The sequence below is a fragment of the Malania oleifera genome, chromosome 3 (genome assembly GCF_029873635.1).
Source record: "Malania oleifera isolate guangnan ecotype guangnan chromosome 3, ASM2987363v1, whole genome shotgun sequence".
Taxonomy (NCBI): Eukaryota; Viridiplantae; Streptophyta; class Magnoliopsida; order Santalales; family Ximeniaceae; genus Malania; species Malania oleifera.
Genome location: NC_080419.1, coordinates 120,974,796 through 120,986,843, shown reverse-complemented (window position 1 = coordinate 120,986,843; position 12,048 = coordinate 120,974,796). Strand labels below are relative to the sequence as shown.

Here is a 12,048-nt window from a genome sequence, read left to right as displayed (position 1 = left end):
TGTCAACTATTTTGAGGGGACACCCTATTTTTCCAATGCCAAGTCCTCTTTGGATGAATCTATTTTGATTCCATCAAGGTTTTATGGTCCTCTACCCCTTTTGTGTTGATCCTCCTGTTCCTACCCCTATCCCTCTCGAGAAATCTTCTACCCCTCTTCCAAACCCATTCGTTACTAATCTGGAGAAACAATTGAATATTTATGAATGACGGAAAGCAAGCACAAACATCACTACCACCATGCAGGCACCTCCTCTACCTATTACTATTTCAACTTCTAACTTTGTAGATCCATCCCAACGTGATTTGAACTTGACCGTTGCTCACTAGAAAGGTACTTGAACATGTGCTCAACAATCCTTAGTTGCTTATCCTATCGCTCATTATGTTTTAGTTCTTCATTTTCCTAGTCCTATGCATTCTTTTGCCTTATCTATTTCCTCGGTTTCTATCCCTTCCTCACATGTTGAAGCACTTGCTAACCCTGAGCAGAAGCATGCAATGGATGTAGAATGGATGCCTTGACCACTCGAAGGACATGGGACTTGGTGGATCTTCGCCCTGGTAACGAGTTGGTTAGGCATCATTGGGTCTACACCATCAAATATCTTCTTAACAGCTCTATCGAACAGCTTAAGGCTTGGTTGGTTGCTAAGGGGTACACCCAAATGTATGGTCTGGATTATTTTGAGACCTTGTCTCCAGTTGCTAGATTAAATACTGTTTGTGTATTGATCTCATTGATAGTTAATTTTGAGTGACCCTTATATCAATTGGATGTGAAGAATGCCTTCTTGTACGGTGATTTCCAGGAGGAGGTATACAAGGCGCAACCACTTGGGTATGTTGCTCAGGGGGAAGAATGTAAAGTATACAGGTTGCATAAGGCCATTTATGGTCTTACACAATTTCCTTAAGCCTAGTATGACAATTTAGTGTTGTATTTTCTGCATTTGGGTTTATCCAATGCAACTTTGATCATTCGGTTTTTGCACAAAACAAAGACAAGTATGGTACTTCTAGTAGTTTAAGTAGATGATAGCATCATCACTGGCAGTGACCACAATGGGATTGCAGATGTTAAGTAATGGCTTCAAGCAAAATTTCAAATCAAGGAACTGAGTATTCTACACTACTTTCTTCGTATTGAGATTGTATTATATGGGAAAGGGTTGAATCTATCTCAACGAAAATATAAGGTGGAGTTGCTAAATAAGATTGGTCTAGTGGGAGCTAAACCAATTGATACCCCTACAGATCCCAATGTGAAGTTGTCCAAGGATGTTGGACCGAACTTCAAATACAAATGTCGATATAGGCAATTGGTTGGCAAGTTGATCTACTTGACTCTCACTGGACCTAACATATCTTTTGCAGCGCGGGTGGTGTGTCAATTTATGCAAAATCCCAAACAACCACCTTGGGATGTTGTTCATAGGATTTTGCGGTATCTCAAAGGCTCTCCCGGCAAAGGTTTGATATATAAATGCAATAGAAATTGTAAGATTGTGGGATACTCTGATGCAAATTGGGCTAGATTTGTGATGATCGAAGGTCCACCACTGGATATTGTACATTTGCAGGAGGTAATCTTATTACTTGACGTAGCAAGAAACAAACTACTGCAGCAAGATCTAGTGTTGAAGTGGAATATCGAGCTATGGCCCATGAGCTTATGTGGCTGAAGTCTCTTATGTCAGAGATGGGATTCTTGGTAACGAAACCAATTGATGTATTTTGAGATAATCAAGCCGCCATGTATATTGCTAGCAATCCAGCGAGGACAAAGCACATAGAAGTTGATTATCACTTTGTGAGGGATGTTTTGTTGAAGAAGGTCATGAGGATTCCCCTTGTAAAATCTGTAAATCAGTTAAGCGATGTTCTACGAAGTCTTTATTTAAGCCCGCCTTGTCTAATGTTTGTTACAAGCTGCGGTTATGTGATATTTATAAATCATACACCTCCAACTGGAGGGGGAGTGTTAGAAGAGAATATGTTATTTTAATAATTAGGTTTTGTATGGGGGTATTTTTGTCCGTAAGGCTATTATTATTATTATTTAAGAGGGCAGACCTGAAGCTGAACATAGACTCCAGGAAACTGCTGCTCAGTTCTTTCCTCTCTCTCTCTTCTTCTCCTCTTCTCTCCTTCTCTTCTTCTCTCCATCTCTAAGTTAGATTACCACTTTACCTAAAAGCTTAAGCTATTAGGCTGTGGGCAACAATGTATATCAAGCTTTAACGCTCCCCCGCACGTGCAGCCCAATAGCAGTGGAGAGATAAACACACGATAAATAACACCCATTACAAGGAACAATATGTTTTAAACACCATAGAATAAAAGCAGGCAACAAGACTAGAACCTAGGACCTCCTGGTAACCAGCTCTGAACTTTTGATTGATGTTGATATCTCCTTCCTGCACCATAAAACTATTTGGAAGGCCAAAATTCCTCCAAAAATCATTGTAATCCTAGCAGGAAAAGGAAGGAAATGGATACTCAATTAAAAGTGAGTAAACAAAATTTCATACTCAATCTTACAGATACATATAGAATTCTGTGGACAGCCGTATTCAAAGAAATCAAGGCTGGTGGTTCTTAATACAGTTAATACCATCAATTGGTTGCAGAGTAGGAGCCCTTCAAAGGCACTATTTCTTGGTGTGTTTTTCATATCTTGATAGGTTAGAAACAGCTTCTCATCTGTTTTTGCCTTGCCTTTTTGCTTGAAATATTTGGAATAAGCTTTTTGGTCTTCAGGGAGAAAGCTTGGTTTGTCCAAATTTGGCAGATGGAGGATTTGTTGGTGATTTCATTTTTTGGTTTTGGGAAGGAACAATGCACATGCCTTATGGAGTTGTACGGTTGTGTGGTTTTCACAGTTGTCTAGAGTTTATGGCTGGAATGAGATGCTCATTTATTTACAGGGAAAAAGCTGAATTCCTCTTTCTTATGGGAAAAGATTCATTATATGACCTCACTTTAGTGTGCTGCTGCTGGTTGCCTTTAAAGAAGAGAGGTTTTCTTATATCCACTGGGATTGGCTAGTTTTGTTAGTGTGACTGTTGTTGCTTGTCTCATGGTTTTTTTTTTTTTTCTTCTCATTTAGGAGGATTTCTTATTCCCCTTTTTTGTATATTCTCTCTAATTTAATGAATTCATCTTCTTCTGCTATCCAAAAAAGAAAAAAGGAACAATGATTAGAATTCTCCCATTCTTTAGGAATAATGCCATTATGCCAACTACATCCCTATGTTTCAAGGAATATAACATTATTTCTCCTCCGATCCAAACATGCTGATGTCGGATGGGAAGCAGGTAGGGATGGATCACTTGAGTTTGACCCAATTTAGAGACCAATTTTGAAGAATAGTGTCAATGTCGCATTAAAAACCCAAATGTCTTTAATTAATTAGCAGTTATTACGATTGTTTAGTTTAATATGCAGTAGGCTTATGCTTATGTGTGTTTGGGATTTTTTTGTAAAGATGCCTTCTGTAGGTTTATTTGTATTTTATTCTTCCAATAAATTAGTGTGTCCACATCATGTTAAAACATTTTTTAGTGAACTTAAATTTGGGAAGCTGATGTGTGTTTCCCCACCCCCTTGCACCCTCTTCTTCCTTATTTCTCTCTTCTTCATTCTCTCCCTTCTTCTTCTTTGCTACACTTCCCCCTCCCCCCCCCCCCCCCCACCATTTCTCTCTGTTTCCCAGTATTCCTAGTGTCCTCCATATCCCCCATTGCATGGTATCATGATATTCTTGCATCCGCATTCCAGGCATTAGTCCTCGGAAAGATGTCTAGGGCATCTAAGCACCAAACCAAATGGCATATAAGGTGTAAACTAACAATTAAAGCACACTTATGTAACCTCAAAAGTCCAACCAAGTCCATAACTTGCAGCCTACAAATCATGGATCCCTTATTGGCGAAAAGCTTATTCCTAAACACGAGTTGTCTACCCAAGGGCATAAATTAATTGTCTATTCTTTTGAGCAACCATCAATCACTTGTTAAGAAGCCATCATTTGATTTTGAGATGCGGCTGATGCATATGGGAAGCTTCAGAAGAGAGTCGAGAGTAATAAGGTGAGGGCAGACATGTTTTGTTTCTTTTTTACAGACTGGGAAGGCAACTGACCAAGTACTTGTGCCTGTGGCATTGAAAATACAAATAGGTCGTGCAATTTTGAATTATCTTTTCTTTTTTATAACAAAAGAATTTCATTGAAAGAATAGGAATGTACAAGCACAAGAGTAAGGCATCTCCTTTCAAAACTCTGGGTAACCCCAGAAAAATAAAAAATGCGAAATACCAAAAAGAACATTAGAAACAACCCGAAGAAATCAGCGGGCCCTATCAATTCAACAAGGAAAACCAATCACACTGAACATCCAAAAACCACATCCTCCTTAAGTTCCCATTACTCACAGACCAAAGAGAAGCCAAATGTTGAATCTTCTCGCAAACCAGTAAAAGAGTGAACTCCTTCCCAGAAAAAATGTGCGTGTTTCGTTCCATCCACAAACCCCGATAAGCAGCAAATAGGCACAATTTTTTCATAACTCATTACCCTCTTTTTTCCTGCCAAAACCAACAAAATGAATTTCCAAAAACTCCTCTACTGTCTTTGGACAAACCTAGCATTCCCCAGAATAATAAATAGCTTGTTCCAAATCCTCCGGGCAAAATCACAATGTAAGAAAAGATGCGAAGCAGTTTCAGAGCAATTAAAACAAAGCACACATACATCTGGAGATAGAGCCCTTAACAGTCTTCTAATCTGTAACACGTTATTGGTGTTGATCCTATTAAGCGCAACCATCCAGATAAAAGCTTTGATTTTAAATGGAACTTTGGCCTTCCAAATAGTTTTATAGAGAGGAAAAGAAAAACCAGAGCTAGTCAAAAGCTCAAAAAAGACTTGCAAGAATAAAACTCTCGAGGGATCCAAGGAAGTCTCTCATTATTCTCCCCATCCTACTAGCCGCCCCCAAAGAATTCTGAAAATAGACAGAAAAAATAGCAGGATACTAGAAAGACAAGCTTGAATGGGTGTAATCCTACCTCCTAAAGGAAAAAAGCACCCTTTCAACAATCTAGTCACTTAGACACTCTCTCAACAACAGGGCCCCAAATTCTAGCGGATCTAGGATCCCCCCTTCCCCCCCCCCCCCCAAAAACAAGAGGCTCTCCTAAGGCACTCCTAAATAAGATATTCACCAATCCAAATCAAAGCAACCTACCTCCGAGGCTAACTCCCTACCATCCTCCTCCAACAAATTAATAATGGCGATACTGCTCTACCCCAAATTGATCTTAAGCCCTGAAACCCTTTCGAAAACATGGAGACTCTCGAGAATATTTGAAAAAGATGACCTATGATCCTCCAAAAAGAAAATAGTATCGTCAACAAACTAAAGATGTGAAACCGTTACCTCTTCCCTCCCCACTTGCAAGCCTTTCACTAAACCTCTGACCACAGCTCTATAAAGCATCCTACTCAAGGCATCTACCACTAAAACAAACAAAAAAGGGGAAAGAGGGTCTCCTTGTCTAATCCCCCTCATAGCTTTAAAACCAATATTTAGTAAGAAAGCTCATATAATAGATATACATGTACACACAAATATTAAATTACACTTTGTAATATCTGTTTATAACAGATATAATTCCTTTCATCAGATATTATAACAGATATACACGTACACACAGATGTACATGTATATCTGTTATAATAATTTATGAAAGGAATTATAAATATGTTATACATGTACACACAAATATTAGAAATACACATATGAATTTGGGATTATCTTTACACTTTGTTATAGTGACAAAGCTAATATAAGAGATATTATAATTCCTTTTAATCAAATTCATATTATTTTTAGAATATATATGTATTTTATATTTTTAAATTAAAAAAAAAATTAAATCCACAAAAGACTAACGCCTTATTACCTAGAGGCTTATGCCTTCACCTTTTTAAACAGTATATGTGATTATATGCTCAACTAAGGTTGTTGTTCAAAATCTTAAATTGAGGTACGCCGCATTTTGGCAGCACAATATTCTTCTGTTGTCTAACCTGTACAGCCTACAAAAAGTATTAATACAACAAGAGACAGCAATATTCTGGCCTAATTCCTTGAATGAATAGTATAAAAGCCTTGAATACACATTTTCTATTTCAACTTCAACCAATAAAAAGATCATAGAGCATAAAATCAACAGGCAGTGAAATAAAAAACTTAAGAAAGGAAAACACATACCATTATCATCAGATAGTAAATATCTTCCTTGCGCCGTAGTTCTGCAAATTTGTCTCTGTTGAAGGCTGATATCCTTCCTATGTTCCAAAAGTGAAACAAGTTAGGAAACAAAGAAAAGGCATCATGCATACAAAACAGAGATAAATTTTGGATAAAAACCCACATAAAGCATTTGCATGTCCATACAAGAGGTGATTTTCTAAGTTAACAGAATCACTACATCCAAGCCTTAACCTATTATTCAAATTTTTTTTTTTAAATGAAGTTTTTACAGTGTCCACCAGTAAAAGTAGAACAGGACATTTGCTACATAAATTAGATATAATACAAAATGAATTCAAATAATTTTATAAACTACAATGTTTTTAAACTGCAAGGTCTACCAAGCCGAATAATACTTTAACAATCAGCATAATTGGACTTATCATAAGCTTTTCTAACTAAGAGAACATTATGCCCCATTTTGTCAAGATCAAATACTAGAATGTGTCATATATAAATATATTATTTTACTTTAGGTTGCTCCTTGGCGGCGACTGATTGGTCATGTGTTCGAGTCCAAGGAAACAGCCTCTCTGCATAAAAAGCAGGGGTAAGGCTGCTTACACTATGACAACCCTCCCCCTACACTCGCAAAGCAGGTAGCCTTGTGGCCCAGGGATGCCCTTTTACTTTACTAGTTTAAATCCTAGCTTTTTTTTGTTTTGCTTCATTTCAAGCTCAACTAAGCATGCAACCCACTCAAACTTTCATCTTTCTAATTCTCTCCCAAAATTCTCTTTTCTTAGACCCCTGCCTGCTCCTAAAAAAAAATATTCAATACTTGTGATATTTTATTCTCCCATCACAGGAAACTTGAACTTCAATATTTTAGTTTTCAGCATAAGGACATGATGCAGCATCTTTTGGAAGCAAAAAATAGTCAGTTAAATACTTGCTCTCTGCTGATTGGCTTCGTTGAGCTTCTTCAATAGGCTGATTAACTAAATGATTGAGAAAAAGAATCTGTCTTTTTTTCAACGACCAAAACTTCTCTGTATGTTAACTTCCACAAATAAAGTGATGGATATCAGCATCCAAAAGGTGTACAGTTTTAATTTGGGACTGGAAAAGTTGGATACCCAAGCTACTTCTCTTTTCATTTTTTGTGAAGGCTGTGAATGACGTATGTCTTAGGATATGTAATGTTTGCATAAATATATAATAAAATTTTCCTTTATGAACAAAATAATTGCAAAAAATAGTCTTCTCTTTGACTGTGTTTCTCTTATAGGGCCTACTATACCAGGAAAAAGTGCAATCTATGAAGCCCCATCCACATACAAAAGTAAACAATCTGAAAGCCCTACCAATGTTTTAAAATTTGAATCTCTACAACCTCTCATGCAAGAAAAATATATAATTATATTTATATTACAGTAAATGAAATGTTTATTTTTGAACTTGTCTTCGAGTTGGATTTACCCTTTACAGTACCCTGAATAAGAGAAGTACTACTAAAAGCAATGGCCAAAATCTTAAAAATGGAGCATCTTCCTCAAAAAAAGCTTATAGTAATGCCAGTTGTTAGATTACCACTTCAACTTAAAGCTTAATTTGTTAGGTTGTGTGCCAACAATGTATATCAAGGTGTAAAACTAACTTTAAGACTCCGCTGCACGTGGAGATGTAAACAAAATATAAGTAACACCCAACCATGGCATAATAAAAACAGGCAACAAGACTAGAACCCAAAACCTCCTAACAACCATAGCTTTGATACAATGTTGCAAAGTTAGAGATGGAGAATAGAAAAGGAGGAGGAGAAAAATAGAATAGAATAAGAAGAGGAAAAATCAGGCGGCAGCTTCCTGGAGCATATGTGCAGCTCCAGGTCTGCCCTCTTATATAATAACAATAAAAAGGCATGAAAGACAAAAATGCCCCCACTCAACCACATAATTATTGAAAAAAAAAAAACATATTCTCTACTAATACCAGTCATGCTGGTTCCTTTTTTTTTTACCTTGGCTTGCATTTGGATTCATGGATTTGGTTTTGAAGTTGGATTTCATTTCTTCAGATAAAAATCTTTGGGATCAATCCTGCCATCCGACAGCTCATAATAGCAACATTAGAGTCCTGTCAGTCCAAAAAAAAAAAAAAGCAAGGTTCAAACCAGAAGTGGGACCCGGGGGTGGAGGATTGCTAGGTGCAACTCTCTCAATTGACCATTATCGTACCTGGGTGGTAATCCTTTGTCAATTGCTTTTTGAGATACAGTGGTTGAGAAACAAAGGAGACTAGATGGGTGGAAGAGGGCTTATTTACTGTTTGGGGGTAGCTGGGTAGGATTACTCTTATCTCTTTTTAGAATTCCCACGAGGATGCCAGGGACTTTCAGAGAAAATTATGAGAAATTTCTTTTGATATAGTTTTGGGGAGGATAAAAAGGGGTCACCTTTGTTAGCTGGTATGTGATTAAGAGACCCAAATGTGAGGGGGACTAGGGCTTGGTAATGTGGAATCTAAAAACATGTCCTTAATTGGAAAAAATAGTTATGGAGGTTCCCACTTCAGAGGCTAATTCCTCATGGCACAACGTTATTAAAAGTAAGTATGGAATTCATCAAAACAGCCGGGATAAAATGGGAAGTGGCAATGTTTTCTGCATGAGTCCCTAGTAGTCTATTTCCCAAGTCACTTGTCTTTTCTTTCTTCCTACCCGCTTGAAAGTGGATAATGGTAGATTTCATTTCTAGAGGACATTTGGATGGGAGAGACTATCTTGGAGCTGTTGGTGTCTCAGCTTCTTAGACTGTCCACTGTTCATAATGCACTAATTTCAGCTTTTATTCTTTTCAAAGGGGAGCTCTCTTTCATGAAACTTCCATTTCTTCAAGAGTCTCAATGAAAGAAGCGTTGACAAGCTTACTTCCTCACAGGGTGAGCTAGATTTTTTTGTTCCTACCACAGGGGAGGGTAAGGATGCCTGGCTTTGAATTGGGGACTTCTCAGGGTTTTCCTCTTCTAAGACTTTCTTGGCTCATATTTAAACCTTCAAATCCTATATTTTTCCATTTGAATAAAGTTGTTTAGCAAGCAAAAGTTCCTTTTCAGATTTGGGCTTTTATTTAGACTCTAGTTCTCAACAAGATCAATACAAATGTCTTGCTTCAGATAAGGAGACCTTATAAGGCGATCAGCCCAGATGTTTGTCTGCTATGATGCGAGTCAAACAAGACTAACGCTCATCTCTTTTTCATTGCAGGGTCAGGAGGTATCATTGAAATTCTTTGCTTTCTTATTGTGGTGAACTTGCAAAAATGTGTATGATTTTTGTGGGAGAGACTTCGGAACTTCAAGAAAAGTAGAAGTGGGAAATCATTATGGACCTGTGTGGTGTATGACATTTTTGGACTCTCAAATTAAAGAGGATCACAAGAATTTTCAAGGATCAGAAGACTTCTTTAATTTTGCTTCAGGAGAAAGTTATTTTTCTTGTTTCTTTCTATGCACATTCTTTGGGATCTTTGAGGGGTTTCCCTTTTCCAATCTTCAACAAGATTAGAAGGGAACATTACTATAATTAATTTTTTGTTTTTGCTGAAGATGCGTTGTCCCCCATATCTTGTATTTGTTTAGTCATTAATTTAATTTTTGTTATCTAAAAGAAATAGATAAGTGCAAAACTAACAAAAAAAGCAAGGTTGTGGAGCTAATTTCCACCAAAAGCAAGAGGAATAAATTTGAATGTCATAAATATACTTGGATAAAACCGTAACATGGAATGTTTCACCCTTTTTTTTTTTGTCTAATGGTTGTGAACTTTGAAATTAAAACTTATTGAATGTCAAAAAGAAAAAGTAATCATTCAAACATAGAGCAAAAGATAGATGACAAATCTACAACAAAAATTATTAAATAACCAAAAAAACAAATGACAACCAAAGAACCTCAACCTAGGGTAGCTTCTTTTATCTTTTTGCCTCTTTAAACCAAAATTGGATGGAATGGTGAATAAACTGAAAACAATGCATTTACAAGTTGCACATGACAACCCTGACCAATATATCAGCCAGTTTGCAAGTTGAAATTTGTATGGTTTAAAAGAATTGTACAGATTTCTCATGGCGCAACAAAATGGGAAACAATGAATAAAAACCTCAGAGTAATGACAGAGCACATAGTCCTTTATCTGCCGAGTAATACCAATCAACACAATTAATAGAACGGTCAAAAGTTCACATTTGTAAGGATTTTACAAATTGTATGAAGTATTAAAATATTAAAATAGATAAAGCTTTTAACATCAATGTAGCCAACATATTTATGGAAAGATCAAAAACTCAGAACCACATAGCACAAAAAAAAAAAAAAAAAAAGATAGTAAATGTAAAGCTGTTAAACAATGCTCTACAGGACTAACACCCAACCATGACAATGCCCAGTGAACCAGAAACATATGATTAATTAACCAAATGATGTCCTTCCAAATTAAATTTATCTTCAAATTATAATTTTAAGTATGGAATTGAACAATTTGATGAACTCCAGTTTCTTCTGTTTTGCGCCCAAATTGCTAAGTAATTTTACAAAATACCATCCACATACATATGAAAGGTGAAATTCTTTTAGCCAAACAACAACTCAATTACCACCAAGACTTCATTCAAAATCAACTCACTTGCCTAAAGAGGATTCAGAGAAGTAATCACAGCCAAAATGCAAATAATTTAGAAAACCGATGCAGGAAACATCTCCCGAACTTCGATGGGTTTGCGTAATTGTCCTTTCGAATACAAAAATTGTGTCCTCGAAGTGGACTATGACAGACAATTTCATAAATTCCCAAATTCCTAATACTCGCCGCACACACGGACAAACTTACGAATTGAGAGCTCGGTTCCGTTGCCGAGAAAAATTTAGAAAATAAACTACAATTTTAAATCATGCATTTCTAATTGTTTGCAATCCTAAAAAGCATAAACCTAGTGCTTGCCTTATTGCCTAATATGGGTTTTACTTCTTCTTAGAGAAAAACTAAAAACGATTTTGGAATTTTCTTTTCTCGTGCTCTATTCGCTTTTCTTGGCAACCAATCATTGCAGTAGATGAGAAAAGCATTACCTGATCGATGAGACTCTGGGTGAAAACTGAATTATGAGCAAATGCAACACTATGAAGCAAATATTCAAATGCGAGTTCGGCATCTTTTGTCTTCGAGGGAAATGAGGATTGTCGGAGAATGGCGACCGAACCTCCTGATGGGGTGTTCTTCTTTTCCCATGTGTAAACTACTGGTTTTCTTTTTTCTTTTTTTCTTTTTTCTGAGAAATATAGGTTGTTGGAAGAGCATTTTAGGAAATTGAAAAATAGACCATCGTACGACAAAAATATTATTCATATCAAAGCTCAAACCCTTTGTTAACTAAGTTATACAACAAATTGGATTTTTAGATTGAATAAAAATGATAGGGAGAAATTTATAATTATGTGATGTTAGATTATAAAAAAATACAATATATTATTATATGATTACGATGTTTGATGTTTTTTTTATTAATAATTGTATTATATGACTCAAGCTCGTAGTGATACAAGTTGACGTATTAAGACATTATGCGATGTGTGGATTCTAGGCACTAGTACCCATTGTTACCAATCTACATGCCTGCACCCACTGATGTCTTGCCACATAAATCCGTGCCATCATGGATTTTTTGAGAGACCTAACATTTTCCATTTATTAAAGGTTCGGAGTTAAAAATATGGGATAGACTATTTT

General features: G+C 36.4%; 1 protein-coding gene across 3 annotated transcripts in view; it reads right to left on the bottom strand.

The window, feature by feature from the left end:
- The window catches only part of LOC131150616 (uncharacterized), a 69,123-nt gene extending 57,548 nt beyond the window's left edge, over window positions 1–11,575 (bottom strand). For 2 of the 3 annotated variants that reach the window (XM_058101446.1, XM_058101445.1), the window contains exons 1-2: window positions 11,391–11,569; window positions 6,282–6,358 (exon numbers count right to left, since the gene is read on the bottom strand). In XM_058101446.1, the coding sequence (XP_057957429.1) occupies window positions 6,282–6,358; window positions 11,391–11,473 (160 nt within the window). In that variant the 5' untranslated portion in view covers window positions 11,474–11,569. Of the gene's footprint in view, window positions 1–6,281; window positions 6,359–11,390 lie in introns of all 3 variants that reach the window. The other variant, XM_058101443.1, reaches the window with a different exon arrangement.
- Between the last annotated feature and the right edge of the window lie 473 nt (window positions 11,576–12,048).